General features: G+C 39.1%; 1 protein-coding gene across 1 annotated transcript; it reads right to left on the bottom strand.

Annotated features, from left to right (window-relative positions):
* Positions 1–2,354: 2,354 nt before the first annotated feature.
* Positions 2,355–21,122, bottom strand: LOC139140744 (uncharacterized). The gene is made up of 3 exons (XM_070710132.1): positions 20,909–21,122; positions 6,641–6,783; positions 2,355–5,791 (listed from the first exon to the last, which is right to left on the bottom strand). Exons 1-3 carry the CDS (start codon positions 20,943–20,945, stop codon positions 5,462–5,464), a joined length of 510 nt encoding a protein of 169 aa, XP_070566233.1. The 5' UTR covers positions 20,946–21,122; the 3' UTR covers positions 2,355–5,461.
* Between the last annotated feature and the right edge of the window lie 1,534 nt (positions 21,123–22,656).

Here is a 22,656-nt window from a genome sequence, read left to right as displayed (position 1 = left end):
TCATTGCCATTAGCAGGTTTTTGAGCTAAAAATACACCTTTTTTCTAGTAAATGTAAGGAAAAGTTTCAATTAACAGCATCTTTAAATTAGCGAAATGACAGGCTCAGCTAAATTACATAAAACAGGACGCTAGCTAAATTAGACATCATGATGTTTTACAGTTTTGTGGAAAGAGTAACTTCAATGGGATGGACCGTTGCAAAGCCATCTTCGCGATGATAAGCGAAACTTTCCCTCGAAATTTAACCAGTCAACCATATTTGAATTCTACGCCGCCTTTTCCAAACAAACTATAATGACGAAATTTTTTTAACGAAACGTGTTTTCGGATGCTAGCGAAAAGGCCTGCGGTGATGCAGTGTATTTCATAGTGTAAGGAAACTGTAAAATTTACAATCTTAGTGTAGCTTAGCTTCAATCTAATGAGCAAAATTATTTACAAATTCCGCGTGCTTAACTCGTTGGGATCACAATTCGGGTCACGCCTTCTGAAATTTGTCTATTCTATAAACATTGTGTTGCGACGTTCGTCGGCAATTTCCCAAATATGATGGGACTAGCAGGCAGGCCTTTGTTATATTATAGAAATTGCCAACGAACACCAAAGCACATGAATGTTTATCTATCTATCTCTCTATTGATTATCTATGGTGTGCATCAATCCGAAATGTGGTGAAAGTTTACCAAAAAACACACCATTCGTTTTCAGTTGTGTTCTGTTTCGTCCTTTAGCAAACGCATCAAATATGGGTCAAAGATTACAGTGGGTAGACAAGTTAAAGCGGAGTGGTCGTGACTCTATACGGTTTGACTCCAGATTGGCTCAGTACTCAACACACCTTCGGCTGCTCTGAATTTGCCGGAAAAGGTCAAATATTAACCTGTTTTTCAGTGAACTCGCAATCGCGGACATATATAGCATCACGGAGGATAACCGGTCTCACATGAGTTATCACGCGCATGTCCCGTGCTCTTGTGTACATCATACCGCCTACATCCCCAAATGTACTTGCCGTATATTACACGAATAATCATCGTATGTAATATATCTCTGAAAGCTAGCACAATCGGGGAATGGGGAAAAGCAGCCCAGCGTAAACCTAAAATGAACCCCTCGGGCTAGCCTCATACGTTCATATTGAATTTTTACATGTAGAGAGAGAGAGAGAGAGAGAGAGAGAGAGAGAGAGAGAGAGAGAGAGTGTTTCCGACTTAAAGTAACTGAAATTTTAAGGCCTTATACGCTGGTAATAATATAGGCCTATATGTGTAGTTGCTGGCGAAAGCCTTTTACGATGGCATCTGGCACGAATCATGCACGAGTGATTAAGTACATAAGAAGCCAAGGGAATTGAAATTTTATGTTACAGTGAAAACCAAATAGAGCAACGAAACGGTTATTGCCGCGAGGACAGCCGTTTGTCTCCAAATACTGAACACTAAACGGTCGTTATGGAGAAAAAGGACTATTTCCTGTTAGGCTGAAAGTCAACGAGGCAGTTTCAGTGCATGCGTAATTAGTGTGTGCTAGTGCATATATTTATACGGTTCCGTGACAATAATTCTAAAGCTAAGGTAGTGACGCTGGTTCGCGGTTGACCCATTACTTGAGTAATTTTATAGGGTTATCGGCGATAATTTTTGTATTTTTATTCTGGGACTCTAGTACATTTTCTTCTTTCCGATGAAGCACATAGAAGGATTGGCCCTTCAAATATACCGAATTGTTTAAAATATGCGATGTCATCAATGATGAATGAATGCTAGTTATGACTTAAGTACAGCTGGCGAAGATTGGACATTTATAGTTGGTATCGATAAATCGAAGACTAGTCATTTTTGGAGTACAACAAGAAATTATAACCTTGCTTCCTATATAAATTTGTTTTCCAGACAGCCCTTATGTTTATATTCATTCATAAAATCTACTTTCGACTCTCTCTCTCTCTCTTTCTCTCTCTCTCTCTCTCTCTCTCTCTCCTCTCTCTCTCCTCTCTCTCTCTCTCCTCTCTCTCTCTCTCTCTCTCTCTCTCTCTCTCTCTCTCTCTCTCTCTCTCTCTCTCTCTCTCTCTCTGAAAACCCCCCAAAACAAAACAAACAAGCAAGGCAAAACTTTAGACGTTCAGGGGCCACTCATTAGGCGAGGATTACATTCCTGGGCTCACGTCAGACTTTAAATGTTGAGGAAAGAATTTATCGTTCACATAAGTGCATGACTAAAGATAACATAGTCAGTTTTTCATTTCTATGTACAATTGTGTCTGTCTTACCTTGAGTACAGAAAGCTGCAATTTCTCCACTACCTTTCTGTATATATGACAGAGTCGATTTACAGAATTACAAAACTACGTAGTACATTGTACATGTAGTGTTTATTACATCAAAACAGTAATTAACAACACGATATGCACAAACCTGCGAAAGTCACTGTATTACCGACAATTCACTGGCAACCTCCATCGACAAATTAACAAAATAAGAAATTTACATTTCAAAATCCTTTAATTTTGGGGGGAAAATTGCCAGGATGGTTTCAAAATCGTAATATGTGACACGTATGTACATTCTCAAAACCCCGCGATGAACAAACATCCCTGTCTTCTTAATACTTGCTGGTTTTTTTCACACAACTCATCCAAAGTAATTGCTGTACACGTTATTTGTCAGTTTAAGATCACTTGGAATGCGTCATTTTGGCACTGATATACACGCAAGGGTCAATTACCGGTTAACATATTTGAAACTGCTCCACCACCGGGTAACAGCTCAGACAACTGTTACCGGGTAAGTCTTAAAGTGCCATCTACGCATGTGCCATACCGAAGATGTAAACAAACATGGCATTGTTGTCCGCAACCTAGACTAACGTTGGTGGAGACATGTCTCGTTTGTGAAGAGAGGAAAATAATTGAGGTGTATTCCGAAATTATGGACTTGCCGAATTCGGGTACGGTGTACCGAACAACCTGTTTTCCCGGCCTACATACCAATGAAGCAGACTTTTTTGGCGACATGTACTCTCTTGAAAACATACGTATGCTTTCACCCTCATCGGTAGTCAATAAGTATAAGTGTCCCTGTAATGTCTATATTGAAGAGTGGTTTGCCGTGTCTTAGTGTTTTATACAACCCGTAGGATGCCTACATTTTTTAAACACTTAAAATACACATTTTCAAGTTATTTTCATACCAGAGACGAAAGGTTTCGCACAAAACACTGACAATGTGCCATTTAAGACCTGTTGCAATTATATTTATATCATTGGACGCAGCCGGTGTAAAATCCACCCATTGCATAATTTAGCCAGTCATATCTTTTCTTGATAGGAGTACAATAACACTGCATTATAAGAAAGTGTCCCTTTTCTATTCATCAAATACAAACACTACTTATTTTATACAAAGACGGCACAATTGGCTTCACTGATGAACAGCAATCTCGTACATGTTCGTGTGTTACATAATACGGTACCTACGAAATGAACTCTATAGTTGCAGTTAAATTTTCGATGGTTTAATATGCAAATAATCTGATTTAAAATGCGTAGAAATGTACAAAGTTTCATCAAAAATTAAACTGTACAAACATACAATGATATCAATTACAAACATTCCCATGAATGCATTGTAACGACCACAATCATACCAAGTCTTGATCTCTCTCTGTCATAATTTTTGTAATATATTTACGTAGAAGAGACACGAACCCTTCATATATTGCACGACTCTAAAATGTTCACAAATGTCAACCCAATAAGTGGCACAAGCTGAAACAAAAACAGCAAAAACACCCTGTGTATGAGAGGTCGACCATATGACCGTTCTCGGTTAGTATGCCAATTGTAAACTCTTGTCCTACTCCCCTTGGCATTTCAAAACACCCACTATTTAGCTTATCAACACAGCGTGTATGTGTGTAAAATGCTCTATTCTTGTTTAAATTTGAGTCCCAGGCCAGGAGCAGAATTCACTTCTCAACAATACAAACGATAATGATGCAGTCTACACAGTCACGTAAAGGCTGAGTTGACGAGCTGAACTCAACGTGCTTTGGGTAGTAGAAAATGAACCTATAGTTGACATTAACCAAAAAACAAAACAAAACAAATAACAAAAAAAAAAACTGAAAAAAAAATATTTATCAAAATTTACAGCTACTGACCTGTTAAGGACAAAATTTAACATTGCACAATTGTGAATATGAATTTACGGTTGATGGTGCAAAATACGTCTACAGATAATTCATAGGTATACAATAGCCCCTCTGTCTTCAGAAGAAGACAGCGTTTGTTGAGCAAACCCTAGCTTTTGAATGAAATGTTACATGCACAAAATTGGTTGAATAATCTGCTTTTTCTGACACTGATTAGCATTTTATGCAGGTGACTTCAAAAGATGTATAGCCTTCACATTTCTTCCAAGTTTTATTAATTATTCTGTTTACAAACAAATCTTAAATTCATAAACTCTGCGAAATTTCTTGAATGCAATTGCAAAATTATCCTTTTTCAATATTTTTTAGTCGAGTCAACAATACTTCATATTGTACTGATTATGGCAAGAATAACATTCTTTTGTATACATCCAAGTTTTTGATAATAATTTGTCAAATCTGGTTCCGCAGTCCCCTCCTCACAAGAAAGTTCACTGATAATCTCTGCATGGTGTCATTAATTGGCGAAGTGGCACCAGCGAGGTATTCCAATGTAGGATCGAAATTTTACTCAAGTGGAAACACCTGACCGACACATACACACCATATTTAGGTTCATATGTCGTGCGTCGAATGTTACTCTAGACGTTGTGCCTACAAAGGGTCTGTGCTTTCGACAATTGAGAATGCACAGACAAAGATGCAAAGTCGCGTAACGACTCTGTAACGCCGCTGTTGACAAAACATGAAGCAGCATCCAAACTGGGGTACGATGTAAGTGAAACGCTGCCTTGGACCAGTCACCTTACCGTCAAATCATTTGGGATAACTTGGAACAATCTTAGTAAAATCGATCTCCACTATAATATTCTCGTGAATGTGGACTCGTATATGAGCCAATCCCATTATACAAGTTTCAACCCTTCACACAGCACCCATGATGCTGCAGCTCGTTCATCAGACACAATATCACATTCCACACTGTATTCTCCGCTGTGGTAGTCACAAAAAAACCCACGGAAATAAAAATATAAACCTTGGGTTTACAAATACGTAAGATTTTGATGCTGTTCATCGCCACGTTCTGTTGATAGTATACCTGAAGTCCGGCAATCTGATAACCGTTTTAGCATCTGCGGAAATCTAGATTTGCTCATACATTCAAAATAAATCATAATGTCAACCTATGTATTCAACGAGAGGGGTGTCGTGACCAATAGCACGAAAGGAAGTGTGAGAAAATAAAACATCACGACGTTTGGTATGTTCGAGTTGGACAAAAGTTTTCTTTCCCATAACAAAAATATTTAGCTCATTACTTGCAAATAAAATCCCAGCGTGCAAATGATCAACAAGATAACTGTTTCCCTCATCGACCTGTGATGTGCCATCGCCGAGTCTCTGGCATCCGATCCGACTGTGACCGTGGAGTTAGGCGTAACAGGTATTGTAGACAGGTCGTCGATCGCCAGCATTCGCTCCCTGTTGATGGCGGATTTGCTGTTGCAGTTATCAGTGTCGCAACACAGAATGCATTCCCCGTGTTCTTCCAGACAGGAGTAGTGATTCGGTTCGCACGTCTCACTGCATGCTCTGACCACCGAAGAGAGTTTGTCTTTCACGAACGCAACCCTTGCCTTCGGGGAAGATAAAACAAACATTAGATCAATATCTTCGATATTATTTTCCGACGAAGCTGTCAATAATCTAAAAAGCAATAAACTATTAAGGCTTTTAATTCCAAATCATACAGAGAAAGATATTGAAAGAGGCAGATGTGGGCAGCCTGATTCGACATACAGACGGAGAGGCAAGTGGTAGACAGAGAGGCCAAAACGGACAGTAACTGAGGAAGCAACGCCACATCTTGACGGATGGTGCAGAGAAAAGTAAAGAGAACTTAATACTCGAAAATCCTCAGAGAGGTATGGAAGGAAACAGACAGTATGAACTAACATTTTATAGCCCGTTACACCATGTGTCTATACTCTAACCACCTGTACACTTCAATGAACTTAGAGTGTAAATCTTCTCAAATCTAGTTTCAAGTAAGTCCAGTTTACTACCATACTTTTATGCAATAACTACCGCAAAATTGCTCTTATCGTGTTTGCAAGTATCTTCAGGTAACTTGTAAAGAGTTTATCGCCCCTGCCTTCATTGTGTTCGAACGCGATTTTAGCGTATTGTGTTGAATCCCATTTCAAAATATCCCCATGTGATCATCTTGAACGGAAAGTGACATAGGAGCATATGTTACCTCATTTATGATTGTAATTTATCTATATTTATTCATATTAGTTAATAAACATTGGTGATGTGAAAGCATAATGCCTTCCCATGTTTATTCGACTTGCTCGGAACGATTTTCCAACACACCATGTAGTTCATGATTTTTAACAGCTGATTTTGACCTTTTGACCCGGCAGTCAGGAAAAGTTGCCATCACTGCTGTTGACATCCATGGAACTGAAAACATGACTCACCATACAATAGTTATCCTTCGTTGGCATACACTGCTTGGGGCTGTTCGGAGCGCCCTCGCACTCAACATTATTTCCCAGCACGCTCTGGCAGACGTGGCAAGTCAAGGCGTCGGCACCGTTCAACATCTGGCAGTGAATGGTCGCTACATGAAGGAGAAAAATATACATACATAAATGAAGTATACGAAGCTAACCTAGGTAGTCAGTTCTTTTCACAATATCAAAAAGGTGCCTTCTTCGTGAAATAATTGCACATGTATCGCCTGAACAAGGTGTGCACGCGGCTCATTAACACTTCAGTTCGAGATTAGCATCTGGACCCACGCGGTTGGAAGCACTTTCAAGGTTCGTTAAACAGAGTACGCTGACTCAACCCTTACGTGAAAGGTCGTCTTAAAGCGATAGTGATCGATGCAGGAAATTAGACATTCCTGTCGCGCACAATTTTCTCCGCTCGCGTTGCAGCCCGCGGTCAAAAGCTCGATCACGTTTCGAGATGTTAATTCGTAGAACCTATATTCCCTGGAATAATTAAACCAGGTGTAATCCAAACCGATGACCACATAGCACCTGAAGACATTCACGGTAAACCACACCGGTTGTAACATCAATCCAGCATACTTAACTGCTGCACGAAATTTTTATGAGGCAACAATTTCACATCATCTTCATATTTTTTAAGACATGCTTTGCTTCAAAAACATGTTTTCTTCCATAGTGACGGCCGATAGCCGTTTCATGTTTAGTGCGGACAGGTTTCTGCATTGAAAAATAACCGACAAAGACCCATCGATATTGCAGCTGAATCAGAGAGCGTTAGGGGCCTCCAGACGGCAATTACTTGGCCTGTACAGATTCCAGTATCTGGGTTATCACGGGCAATCGCGTACCAGTTATTGTTATTTCATGTAACACAGTTTGCATCCTTATAGCTGTCGCACAACAGGATGAATAAAACGACATGGAGTTCGTGCAGTAAATAACACTGACCTGGGTACGTACAAGAGGATCCTAAAAGTAAATGAAAATATAATTTTACGACAACTTGATCATATCTTAACAAGCTGGTGCCTAAGACCCTGCGCATTTGAAACAATTTTTACTAAGAATGGAGCCGGGAAAAAGAGAAAATAGTAATATTCAAATTTAATCTAATTTGAACAAATCAGACCAAGTCATTAGGAGATACTTCCACGTCAAATCCATCAATTCAAAGGATTCTGAGATATTTTTACTCCAGATGAGATGAAAAAACACTCTCAAACACAAGTGAACGAAAATGACAATAGAATTTAAACCGCTTTCCTTTCCACCTTTGGTAACACACTCACTTGCTACTTTGGCATAATTCACTGTTTCCTCGAGCAGCAGGCTAAACGCGGTCAGCTAAAGTACAAATGTGAGTAGAACGACCATACTAAGGCTGCATTCACAAACCCCTCTGGAGGGTGAATGCATCGATGGGGGATTTGGAACTGTCAAGGGTATGTTGGAGGCACTTGAAGGGGTTTGGGGACTTAAAGGGGGACTCGAAACGAAACTGCCTTTGATCGAAATGAATGTGTTTGGTTGTCTATTTATAGCTGTGACTCTTGGCAAAATTTTGGTGGTTTTGTTTTGTGTATCTTCTGCAGTTTCTTGTTCTCCCTGAAAAGTGATAATAAAGTCAAGTTTTTAATCTACCAACACACCAATATGTGTCAGCGTCGCTATTGTTTAAAATTGAATTCAGGTCCGGACTAGAATTAATTTGTCATCAATAACAAGGATTACGCTCTTTACACAGAGTATTTTACCAACAGAGTATTGGTTATTCTAGCACGCTGTGGGGATTTAATTACGTTCAGTTTTCCTGACAGGTGAGGAACGTCATCCCCCTTTCCAAACCTTTTTTGTGTGATCGTTGTTTTTCGGTTTTACAAGATTGAGTTTTCCTGCAAGAGAAAATATATCAAAACAACGCCCTCCTTCCCTGGAAGAAAAATTTAACACACACACACACACCGAAAAAATCTGTTCATTAGGGCAGTTTTATTTTGAGGGATTTCAAAATTATAGTAAGTCAGAAGGGGCATTCAAACGCGTCTTGAGTTTGTTATTACGGGGAGCATTTGAAAGAATCAGAGAACTTTTTGTGGATTCCCCCCCTCCCGGCCAAGGTGTTTGTGAATACAACCTAACAGAGAGACCAATTTGATGTGAAGCAAAGCAACTCTAACTGCTTAGTGTTACTAAATCTCTGGAATTATGGAAATGTTGAGTTGACAGACAGACAGACAGACCGACCAACCGATAGACAGACAGACAAACAAACAGACAGACAGACAGACAGACAGACGGACAGACGGACAGACAAGTGAAGATATTAAAGTCGACTCACACTTCGGGATAGGAACCAAAATCCAGTAAGTTTTATTTGGGCCTCGAGCCGTGTTCTCCATCCCTAACCCAAACCTCACATATTACTCACTGGGCTGCTAGTGATTAATGCGAAACGCTTTCTGTGTCCCCTATTTTTCACTGTCGTCGGCAGACAGACAAGCAGCAGTTCGGTGGTAAGATGGACACAATCACTCGCCCACGTACAGGATGACACACATTCAACCGGAAATATTTCACGAGGTAATGTCGACAAATCCAAAGCTAATGAAACAACGTCAGAAAACGCAAACCCATGTGGATATCAAGCCTATAAACCTTGAATGCAAGGAATATACAAAATGAGATTACGAGTCATCGAAGTTTATGTCATGTCATGACATATCATAAATCAGCTCTTGAGCGTCTATCCGCAATAAACGATCTCTCCAATATTTTAAAGTCACCTACATATATATGTATATATATAAAATACAGTGGTGAATGAAGAGTGACCCATGCGGGACTCGAACCCACACTCCCCGTATACATTACGGATGCTCTACCAACTGAGCTAATGGATCAGTCGGCTCAATGTGGGCGGTCCTGACTCTTAGATGGGGCTTTTCATTCTGTGTGCGTGGATGGTGAGTAAGACGACTAAACTCATCACCTAACCTTTCAGCCTAAGGATCCCATGGGATTCTACAGGGCCTCGCACACAAGTCACCAACTTAGGAAACAGTTAATGGTAAAGGATCACATATATACCATGTAGAGCCTAACTCCTAAAAGAATCAATAAATATCAGCATAATCTACACAATTAATCGTTTATGCTTTTCCAAACGTGTGCTGAGATCCATTCGTCATGCATGAAAAAAAGCAATCTTGGAACATATATCTCCACCAACTTTGCTATTTAGCCTGTACATTGAAAAATAAAAAAGACTGCTGTCTGATGATTTTCGTTCAGGGAAGAATTCTATCGAGTTCAAGTCACATCAAGAATGGGGTTTACTGAATATCAGGTCCCACTTTTCAAATTACGGATGCTGCGTATCGGATAGACTCAATAAAGAACCGAAGTCGCATGCCGTAAACTATCCGCGTCGTAAGAGTTCAAATTGCAGTTACCATCGACTATCGTTAATTCTTCACCATGTCCACAATTCTCTAAAAGTCCCCTCGATCGATCTGTTATTTAAGCGAGACAAAGTCAGACTTGCCGTTGACACCAGACAGGAATACCGAAGTCAATAAGCTGGCGCATTTCTCACACTCTCTATACGTGACGTGCATGACAATGACATGATGGAAATGGAGCAAAGATAAGCGCAGACCCAGCGAAGTGTATGGAAAAATGCATTAGTTTCATTGCCAACAGTGAGTGACATGCACAGCTCTCTCTTAGATCTCGCATTTTATTTCGTGTATTCTAAAATGTCAAATCAATATAGCACCTGTCAAAACGCTACAAAAATTCACGAAAGTTTATACGGTCTGATTTATAAGCTCTCCTGTCAGCAACAAGGAGCCTGTCTGGTCGTTGATTGTCTGTCGGCGTACTTCATATTACGTAAATTTTCCCTTCTTCTTTGAAGCCCCAGGTTTGACTAACAAGTTCCTGGGGATAGATAACCTGATTTCTATGATAAATAAATTTGCATATGCGAATTTCGGGGCATGTTTCATTTTTTAGATAAAAACCTCCCCTTCTCTTATACCATATGTCGAAGAGCTTCCACATTTCTTATATATATAGCTTTCTACAGACGTCCTAATTCAAATTACTTTTCATGTGCATATAATACAAAAACATTGAGAGATTTTCTCATTTTTGCCTGCTGTCCTAAAAATCTCCTTCTCTGAAACTGCTAGTACAAAAGCTACAAATTTCAATCTGGTATGTAAATTTCCAGGAATGACCTCATTCATGTTTTCTAATCATTATGACAACGAATTTGCACTTACTATTTTTTGTATTTTGTCTCATATTTATTAATAACATTTCGCAAAAGCTACTCGATCCGGTATGATTGACCTCAAGATCGACCCCATTCAGTTTTGTTCAGATGAACTTTGCATATACCAACTTATTCAGCCTTCTTTTCAATTTTTTGTCAAACATTGACTTTTCTCACTCTATTGTTGTGTATCCATGACAGGATTCCAACTTTCAATTCGGTGACCATTAGCACAAATCTGCAAACGTAAAATTTTAGGCAACTTTTGCTCACTTTTTTCAAATATTTCTTTCGTAATTTTGTTTATCCGGCTGTGGTTCAAGCAATCGTTTGCAAGTTCCAAGGGATGACATCATTCAGCTTTCTTCGAATGGTAATGAATGCTCTGCGGCATAAGCAAACATTTTCATGGCCATATTCTTTCGTTAAGTCTTTGTCAAATTTTTACTCCTTGTATACCATCGCTCTGATAGCTTTCAAATTTGACACATAGCTTTCAAGTTTGACATATAGCATCCTGAACATGCCCTTCATAAGAACTGTAAAAAATAGAGAGTAAACATAAAGTTTGCATATATGAATTTTGACAGTTTTAAACTGTCTATCTAACAGCGACCAGGTTTAGATTCAGGCTTCCTAGAGATTACCTCAAGTAGGCTTGCTCAAATGATGTTAAAATTTCAACGTATCTATACAAGTATCTATACTATTTTTTTTCTTTTTTTGGAAGAACGACTTTTTTTAAATACGTAATGTCTGACATCAACTTTGCGTCTTTTTGGTGTTCTCATTCCAACTACATTACAATTAGCATAAATTTTCATACGTATATTTTTTGATTTTGTTCTAAAATGTCATGTATGTGACCTTGAAATGTGGTTTTAACCTTGCTAGGAATGACCCCCAAGTTTCTTGAATTTATGGAATACTTTGCATATGTCAAGTTTTAGAGCGAATTCATCGCTTGTGAACCGTTTGTAACATAAATTTCACTAAAAAGTTTCCTAGAAACGACAATAGTATTCAGTCATCAAAAGATGATGGAAATTTTTAGCTAGGTTTCTTGTAAAGTCATTGTGAAATTATTTGCAATCAAACAATCAATGGTACAGCTAATTCAGATGCCTTCGTATTTGATATTTAGGAGCGTTGTAGTAATTCTACTATCAGTCCAACATTATTGTTAGCGAAAAATAGCAGCGAAGCCATATCGGCGGCTACTTATTTTTCTTTCCTCTGATGTTTTTCCCTGCAATTTAGCCTACTACGCAAACAACACGCCCCGAGGACCGAAATTTCTGAGTAAAATCACTCGTGCAATACTTATGACGCGAAAGACTTTAGCGGAAACTTTTTTTTATATTCTGTCTTCAGCCAACGTCATGTAATTCAAGCCTTATGCAACAGTGAGTGCGAGTTTGGTTATATAAAACACGGGGCAAATATTAGCTTTCTTGTAACAGCTTCGTCTGTTCATTTTTCTTTAAGTCGATCGATGCTTACGCAGTGGGAGTGTAATGTGGTGCTAAGATCACAAACTGCAATTCGTTGTCAACATTGAGTAGTCACTGTGACGATCTGGGTTCGGGTTCAAGACAGAGATCATGTTCTCAGGTAACATTAACATGAAGTATACATTTGAAAATTTAAAGTTCGCTTATACAGTGCGTTACACCATTAAGATGTCTTCGTGCACGGTTTTCTTAAAGGTATACTGTCACCTGTTCCAATTTTGCCACAGTTACCATGGAAAGAGAAAATCTAACCAATCACAGATTTTAAGCGGGTGGCCGCTTTTTTAAAAAGAGCGCCCTCACATGGGCATTTTGAATACCAAGGAACGCCCCTTTGATCATTTATGAAGAATACAGGTGACTGTATACCTGTAAGCATAGACAAAAAGAGAACAGACTAGCAACGGGTATTGTTCAAGGTGTGTAGCGGTTACGTAAGCCCTCCATGTACGCCACTCCTCAGGTAGCTCTCGACTCTCTGTTCCGAAGAGTGCCGACCATGCGCCCTCCGGTAGTTTTCGGATTTTCGCCAATTTTTAAGCGACAGTATGTTCGGCAAAGTTTGTGTTGTTGTTATTGTGTGACACTGAGCAGAATTGGCGTGCTGGCGAAAACGGGAAAGTTTGAGCTTCGGGAAGGTGAGTTTTAGCATTTAAAAATTCCTTTCACATTTTTATGAATGTATAATGAGTGCGTTTGAACCAAATTTGAAAGTTTTTTATCTCTACTGTCTGATTTTACTCAATGGTTTACGGTCAGTCATAACGTCTTTCACAATTTCGTCATGGAAAGAGGTGTTTATGAAACTGCTGGCGTGTTATCTTTTGATTGGCGTGAAGCAGTGTTTCTGCCCTGAGAGCACACAAAGTAAGTAGGGTTGCTACGCGACATGCAGCACGATGCCATCTCGTCGTTATCTTTGGTTATTTGTTTCTCTAGTACCAAAATTTGCAAATTTTATTCGTGATTTGGTAAGAGAATGTTTGAAAGTTTCATTAAGGAAAATCTGAGCAAAAGTTTAAGTCTTTCACTTTGGAGGCGCATACTAGCTTAAAGTAGAGAATAGGTTCTTTCGCAATCATTTTCAAAAGGCCGGTTTTCGGATGATCTTTAATCATAGTGAGTACCAACGTTGGATCGTACCGTCTTTGAAGTAGATGGGGCGAAAGTTCAACGGGCAAACTTTGCACTGGTGTCGAAAGTTTGCAAGTTAGATTATCTGAAGGTTTACTTACAGGCTTTGATTTGCCATTATGAATTATGAATTACGTCTCTGTGAAAGTAAGTACACATCTTGTAGATATGTCTGAGCAGCTAGGAGCTCTGGATGCAATCACTACAAAATGTTCCATGGCATGCCCTTGGATTTGAGATCCCAAAAGTATTTTGGTCATTCAGTATCATTATACTCTACTATGTTGTTTAAAGAGTGAATATAATTAGCGCACATCATGAGGTGACGTTATGTGAGGTGTACTTAACTCTTCAAAACATTGTCACTACTTGTCACACTAATCTCGTAAATAGTACAATAGCAAACATTCTCCCGAAATAATGAAAGTTCCTCAAAATATTCAACAGAAATAATGTGAAAGTAAACTTCAGCTACTCGGAAAAAAGGACTGCATCTGGTAAATCAAAGAACACAACATAAAGCTACTATACGGCAGAGACAATACATATTTGACCTCGTGTACGTGTCTGGATGAACCTAATTGCCTACCTCAAGGCGCCTGAAAAGCCAAAAGATAAAATTTTAATATTCAAATTTAATCTTAATTTGAACAAATCCGACTAAGTCATATAAGGGTTACTTTCACGTCAAGTCCATCAAGCAAGAGGTGTTTAGATATTTTTTACCACAAGTCAGAAAAACACTCTCAAACACAGGTGTAAGAAAGTAACAATTAGATTTAAACAGGAGGTCGTTTTTCCTTTCCATACTTGGTAGAAACGGATTGGAAACGGTGGCCGACTGGTTTTGTGTGAGGCCTAGCAGCTAGGCGATGTTGCCGTGAAGTGTGTGGGGGTTCGAATCCCGTTTGGGTTATAGTAAAAAAATTATTATTTTGGTAAAAAATTCACTTCCTGCTTCAGAATAATTTACTGTTTCTTCGAGCAGCAAGCTAAAAGCGGTCAGCTAAATTACAAATAGGAGTGGAACGACCGTACTAACAGAGGGACCAAAGTGATGCAAGCGACAATTCTAACTAGTACTGCTCAGTGTTGCTAACTCATTGGAATCATGGAATGTTGGGTTGACAGACCAACCGACCGACCGACCGACAGACAGATAGATATAGACAGATAGACAGACAGACAGACAGACAGACAGATAGACAGACAGCGAGTGCAGATGTTAAAGTCGACTCACAGTTTTAGGAGAGGAACCGAAATCCAAAAGTTCTAGGGTAGTGTAAATTCCAAAGCACTTTTGGATAAACTTGATGTGATCAACTCAACTCCCTTAACAGGCTAAATGTATTTAAACTTTAGACTTTTAAATCAGCAATTTAAAAAGCTGCTCTTCCTTATGAAGATCTCATGAATGTTCACAATTAAGTTATCGACTTACATTTGAGCTTGGTATTAACGATTATACAAGTGTTTCCTCTCGTAAGGCATTTTGGATTATTAAATTGAAAACAGTAATTTCTTTACCAAGAGGAGCTTAAAGATGTCGATTAAACATCTCATCGTTGAAAACTTTTTTCCAAGTTTACAACAATGCACTCGTTCAAACAAGTGAAATTTCCCACTGACAGAGAGCCTTCGGCGTTTTTGCTCAGTCTGCCTGGCCCAACTGCAGAGGGCCAAGAACGTGCTTGGTTGTTGTAGGTTCATAGATGACACGTGCTAATAAACGATGGCCCCAGTTCAGCACTTCTCACTCAAATATTTACCTTCAGTCTCATGTTGTTTAATGGATCACAACGCTACTTACGCATCGCTTATCAGCACGGTGGCATGTATGGCCTACGAACTCTGTGACTTGAGAGATGGACTTCCTAAATATCTCTTATGAAATACCATCAAGTATTTTCTTTTGCATGATTTTCTCAGAATTTCTACAGATGGCACGAGATACACACTTTTTAAATTGATTTAATTACCCATGTAGTGGATGAAATTACAAATTGAAACAATTTTCAGATAAATTTCAGACAGCGAGATTTCGCGAGACACCATAAACTTATATATATATATATATATATATATATATATATATATATATATATTACAATATATATATATATATATATATATATATATATATATATATATATATATATAATATATATATTACAATTATAATATATATGACACGATTGAAACTAATTTAGGATAATTTGGTCTTCATATTTTTCAACTTTCTTAAAAATGTTAGGTGGTCTATAGCTGAATGTTGCAATATTACAATTTTCATAAAAAAGTGTATAACTTAAAACGGAAAGCAAATGAGCTTACATTTGCAGCTTAAACAAGCATCACTTCACCATCCAATTATCCTAAATTAGTTCCAATCGCGTTATATATATATATATATATATATATATTATATATATATATATATATATAATATATATATATAATATATATATATTATATATATATATATATATATATATATATATGTATATATATATATATATATATATATATATATATATATATATATATATATATATACAAATTATTTCAAGTACAAAGTAATGAAATCTATTACTTAAGTTTCATGCATCTTGCAATTCTCAGATAGAAGTGAAAGGATTACTAGCTCGACACTCTTACATATATGATTGGGACGAACCATTCTATTTGTAGGTGGTGTTAAAATTCGATAAATAATTCAGAGTTCGCGTTTACGCAAAAATCGTGCGTATATACGCATTGAAATTGACTCTCTACGCATTTTTTTCATCGTTATGCGTTTTCTATACGCAAAGGATAACACCGAAAGGACTCCCCACGACTGAGCTTAGGCGACAACCAGACGAAATTTGTTGCAACACATTACTGTCAATCACTCATTTTGTGTGGAAAGTTTCGGATTCTCTGGGCGTTGTCTGAAAAATCGGCATCGTAGTCCACACGTTATCACGTTAGGCACGTTATCATGTCAGCTGTGCCTATGAATTACGTTGCTAATTTTCAGGCGAGCGATAGTTTCTGAAAGTGAGTGATTGACAGAAATGTTGCGACAAATTATATAAATGCCAACCGTGCACGATCATCGCGTCTCGCTGTTCCCAAATTTTGATCAAGCACACATGCAGCATGGCGTCGAAGCAGACAAATCTGTTTTCTTTCAACTTTGCTCTACGAGTCCGTGAAAAAAATTATTCATCGGTAGAGCTCGTCGGAATCCCGATAAATTTTGAACACTGCAGAAGTTCTGGATGGTAACTGGTCGTTCAGGCACCAAGTCGTTTCGGCCCAAGTCGTTTCGGCCTCTCAATTTCCGGTCCCAAGTCACTTCGGCACCGCAACCCAAGACGTTTCGGCATCTGTGTTTCGATTTTTTTTCAAACTATTCAGTAATTGACTGATCCGTCATATTCGTAAGCGTGACCTTTGCGTTCTGACCAGTACTTTATGTGCATTTTGTGTGAATTTTGCCGTGCTGTTTCGTCACCGCTTTCAAACTTTTGCCGTGTCGGCGGCTATTGATATCGATAAACTTGTGTCACAGATTTGAAAATGATATGAAGTTTTTTCTTACGGTCTCTTCCCATGTTCTCACAAATATTAAAGCATGTACTTTTTAGTACTTTGATTGGTAACATTACGCTCCAGCACTAGTTCCCACAGGTTGCCTTCAGCGGTGCCGAAACGTCTTGGGTGCGGTGCCGAAACGTCGGACTTGGGGCCTGAAATTCGAAGGCCGAAACGTCTTGGGCCGAAACGACTTGGTGCCGAAACGTCCAGAAACCGTCTGGATAAGCTGCCATAACTCTAACTTTTGGGTTGCCCGATGTGTTTTGACGGTCGCATGTCTAACCTTCGCTGTTACGTTTCAACATTGTTCAAGTTGTTCGTTAAACTGTTTTCATTAAAATAATGTTACATCGTACAATCCGAATATGTAGTGTAGGTTTATTCAACGGCACATTGTATTTTGCAGTCAGTTTTTCCATCAATCGAGTGCGGAAGTGAAATTACGCACTCAAATCCAGCCATTACGCAATTTTAGCAGACTAATGCGTATGCCGTACGCGAGGAGAAAAAAGTCACCGCGAACACTGATAATTTCTTCAACTTGTTGACAAACATTTTCCAAAGGGGTCTAAACTTCACAAGATCTTCAACAGAAACACAATTAAAGTGAGTTATAGCTGTATGAAGAATATAGCAAGTATAATCAAATCGCATAATAAGAGGGTAATCACCAGATCACCGGAGATCAACGTAAGGACCAACCAGCTGATTGTAATTGCAGGGTTAAGTCGTCATGCCCCTTGAAGGGTAACTGTCAAGTCAAAGGCGTGGTTTACAAGGCCAAAGTATCAACGGAGGACAATGCAGAGAGGGTTTACATCGGCCTCACTGATAACACCTTCAAGACGCGCTACACTAACCATATGAAATCGTTCCGTAACGAGAGATACAAAAACGACACTGAGTTGTCAAAATTTGTATGGAATTTAAGAAATAAGGGCCAAGCCTTTGACATTTCGTGGGAAATCATTGATCAAGCATTGAGCTACTCTAACATAAGCAAGCGATGTAATTTTTGTATATCAGAAAAGCTGCACATTATCAATGCTGACATGTCGACAAATCTACACTGTTAAACAAACGCTCTGTTGGTTTCAAAATGTCGCCACCAAAACAAATATCATTTATCGAATTTTAACACCACCTATAAATAGAATGGTTCGTCCCAATCATATATGTAAGAGTGTCGAGCTATTAATCCTTTCACTTCAATCTGAGGATTGCAAGATTCATGAAACTTAAGTAATAGATTTCATTACTTTGTACTTGAAGTAATTTGTTTATTTATAACGCTCTGCTCTAGCATCGAGCACTGTAACTTCTCACGAGGACATCTGTATACTTATATATATATATATATATATATATATATATATATATATATATATATATATATATATATATATATATATATACATACATACATACATACATATGTAGTGCTCCATGGTACACAATGGTGTACAATGGTACACTATGGCGTACAATAGTTTACAATGGTGAGAGAGAGAGAGAGAGAGAGAGAGAGAGAGAGAGAGAGAGAGAGAGAGAGAGAGAGAGAGAGAGAGAATTATAAACATGTATGGTGAGGTAGAGGAAAGACTAAAGAGAGAGACGGATACACATTTATAGATGGAGAATGATGGATCACCATGTTTGATTCAAGCACGATATTGCAGTGTTGTTCTTCCGCTTAAAACCACATTGAAACTGTAATAATCGTCAGGTTTTACCTATTATTTTCTGAAACTTGTAAGATTTCTGGCAACCGGGGAAAAGAGGTTTAATACGTGGCGACATAAATATTCTGCAGTGATGTATGAGTCTTATGATAGTATCGCCCACGGGCATGTTGTTTTTGTGTAAATGTAAGATACGGTTCATAAGGATAACCATAAAACATATCAATGGGAGCATGCCACTAGAGCCATTTCTATGGCAACCTGTTGTCCCTGGTATTACGCCACTTGCGCTTGACAAAATGCATTTATTTCCCTTTTGTGTCAGGCAGGTATTCTGACTAGCCTAGTTTTCTGTCGTTTCCCTCAACAAGGTTCAAGGTATCGTATATTCTAAGGGCGTTTTAACGGTACAAAAGCAAATGGTCCCGAGGGATGTGAGAAGAACATCGACGAAAAAAGGGAGCAACGAGTCTCCCATAACTGGAAAACTCTTATTATGGTAATCAAACGCCTAACAGGTTGACTGCAGGGCGTGACTACACTAATCGGCGATATAAGAAATGATGTCAAAAGGTGAACAAATGGGCCTCGCAGTAAATTTTGTTTTGTGAGAATCTCGGGCTGGACGTGACTGCACGATAGATCGGTCCATAACATTCCACTAATGTAGAAACCGTGTAAATTTCAGAGAGTGACGACACGACGTTGTTTATATCGCCATGGCAACCAGCAATAAGATTTTTAATAAGTGTTACCTTTTTCAGCACCGGCACAAATGTGAACACCCCTGATTATTCAGGCATTATTTTACAAAGACCGGCGTGATGATTTTGAAATGTTTGATCGCATTTTACAGGCAAAACAACGATAATTTCAGCGGTAGTTTATTTTGAAACACCACTGGATCGCAAATTTACAACGTGCAAATCCAGTTAGGTTTGGTTTGTCCCTGTGCAATGCGGGCGACTCGCGGATTCATTCCGGCATCTCATGTTAAATGCAATTTGAGGGACAGATGCAGGTGCCATTTTGCGCCCTTTAAGAGTGGGTTGATCAATGTTCCATTACCGATCGCCTTTTCTGCAACCTTGTTCTATAAGTGGACTGGAAAACATCACGGGGAGCAAGGGATGTTGTGGCAGTATGATGTGGAAGTCTATTGTTGAATCTACTATATTGGCGGAACTAAAGTGTCAGAGGGCACCAAGGGTTCAACATTCATACATGCAGTACTCGGTAGTAACACTGAAAAAGGCACCAAAGTTATCGAATGCACTCGGAAAGGAAAAGTGTTTGTAATGGCGTGATGATGGTGGAGGCAGTTGTTTACATATATTCATTACGGTACTATAAGGACGATGGATGGTATGTCTGTCAACATGCACCGTTTTAACCTTTCGGTCGATTAGGTAATTGCGCCACGAGGCACGATCCCCCACGAAGGTAAAATGTGGAAGATGAGAGAGAGAGAGAGAGAGAGAGAGAGAGAGAGAGAGAGAGAGAGAGAGAGAGAGGGGGGGGGGGGTTATGTTCTCCAGTATCTATTATGCCGATCGAAATGTCTGTTTGCTTGTTATTGCTCGTCATAACCGTGTCCTTCAAACCAAGCCTACAGCTTGAGCCGTCGTAGAACGCAAGATCACGTAATCGATGTATTTGCAGAGCTTTACCACCGAGATCTCAGTAGCTTGCATATTCTTCACTCGTACATATATCTAAATGGCTTTGGCAGAGACATCGAAAGTAAACCGATAAACCCAAGCAGGAAAATTGTTTCATTTTTCGACAGAAGTTCAGGAACGACGACGGTCAATCATGATCAGATTTTTGTAAATGAAACAAACGAGAAAAATGCCCGTGGAACGTTACTTTAGTTTCCCAGAGGTCGCCGTCACGTATCTTGATCTTACAAAATCCACTGCTTATGAATTTAAACTAGCTTTGAGAGACAAGTCGGCGCCAGCTGTATCTCTGTCTAGTGCGTCGGCGAGGAAGGCATCATGGCTAATGCAACCGTTAAAATACTCACCCAGCATGATGACAAGCAGCAAGAGCGAAGTCGGCATTATTTTGATATTCGAGGTGTCCGTCGGTAGCCTGGGTCTATGTTCTCCGCTTCCCTGGCAAGTCGCGGTATTGACGACGCTGGGGGTTCTCCGATTAGAATCGGGCTATTACCTGTATTACTAGGGTGGATACAATTCCTTAGAGAGCCACTCATATGAGGAAAACAAGCGTATAATGAAGTTTACTTGAGCCCAATTTGCCGTCAATTTACACCAATTTTATGCCAACCAATAGGAGCGAGGGAGCAGACTCCCGTCGTTCATTGAAGTACTACGAACACTTATAAAACGTGTTTATCTGCTGAGAGCTACAATAGTAGTGTCGCACTTGAAATGAAATCTCGGAGAATGGCGGTAACAGTTTAAGTTTTCGAACATAATCAGACCACCACAATGCGCCTACGTTTTCCAACTTTCGAATCAGTTTTGCTGACGCATGAGTATTGCGACGATGTTTGAAAAGCTGACCTTTATACGCTGCTAAATTAATGTATACATTTGCTTGCGTGATAAGAAGAGATGGATCTTGACGTGACTTCACTTTTTTCCGGGGGGGGGGGGGGAGGGCGCTGTCATTATTTTCCCGCCATTTTTTGCCAGCTGATCGATACGCATATCACTAGCCGATCTCTCAAGGAGGAAACTTTGCGCTGTCTCCTTATATACCTCAACCTGATTTGGAAGATGGATGTGGCAGGTTTGGAAAAAGTGAATTTTGTAAATCAGTGCGGAATTTTAACAAAAAGGCGCTCTCAGATGTTTACAATTCTTTTTTAATCTACCACTTGTGGGGGATTCATTTTAGAGCTCTTGATGTCAGAAAAATTTTTCCCGTCTTCGTTTTTCGAAAATCGAAAGTTTATTCCCCCCCCCCCATAGAGTTAACACAGGGATGGCTGCCATTTTGAATTTCAAATATCGGCAATTCTTGTTTGTTTCTCTAGTACTAAATTTTGTAAGTTGAACCCCGATTTTTATTCTTGATTTTGAAAGAGAATGACTGAAAGACTCCTCAAGGTAAGTAAGTTTTAAGTCTTTCACTTTCGAGGTGCATACCAACTTTACAGTAAAGCACAAATATATAAGAGTTTGATTCCAGTCTATCAACTTGTGAAAGGGGATTGCTTCAGCGCAAACGAGCTAACGTCGATATGCATTTAAAACAACAGTATTCCAGGGCTCAGGCACAGAATTCTCTTCGAGTCACCGAGATCGTTCTAAATCAGTAGAAAATATGGCCATGGGAAAAATATAATTTTTGTTTCCTCTCATAACTAACGAAAATGCGTCAGTCTTGATCATATCATCAACTTATAGTGAATAGAACACGTCTTGCCGTTCAACCCTGCTTTGGTTAAACAGAACACGATTCTTCTTTTGTATTTCACCGCTGCCACTATCGTTGTTGTCTGTGAGTCTGGTACATTTACAGCATTTTGTGTTGACGTTTTTTGTTTATCCAAGAGCGGCATGTTGAAAGTCACACGGAAGCCTTCCTTCGTGAAAGTCACGCTGAAGCCTTCCTTACCCCGAAGAAAGGAAATGTCCTAATGGGTATGGATCGCAACTTCGCTTTTGCACCGGAAAAAAATGTATGCGCACAAGACTAAAGCTTGCTGAAAAGGCCGCGCACTTCAGGCAGATCCCGCTGAGAATTTAAAATATTCTATGTTATGTATCACCTTTCAACTTGACAAGCCGAAGCGCTTCT

The sequence above is a fragment of the Ptychodera flava genome, chromosome 9, assembly GCF_041260155.1.
Source record: "Ptychodera flava strain L36383 chromosome 9, AS_Pfla_20210202, whole genome shotgun sequence".
Taxonomy (NCBI): domain Eukaryota; kingdom Metazoa; phylum Hemichordata; class Enteropneusta; family Ptychoderidae; genus Ptychodera; species Ptychodera flava.
The sequence above is the reverse complement of the archived record's forward strand: the minus strand, read 5'-3'. Positions and strand labels throughout refer to the sequence as shown.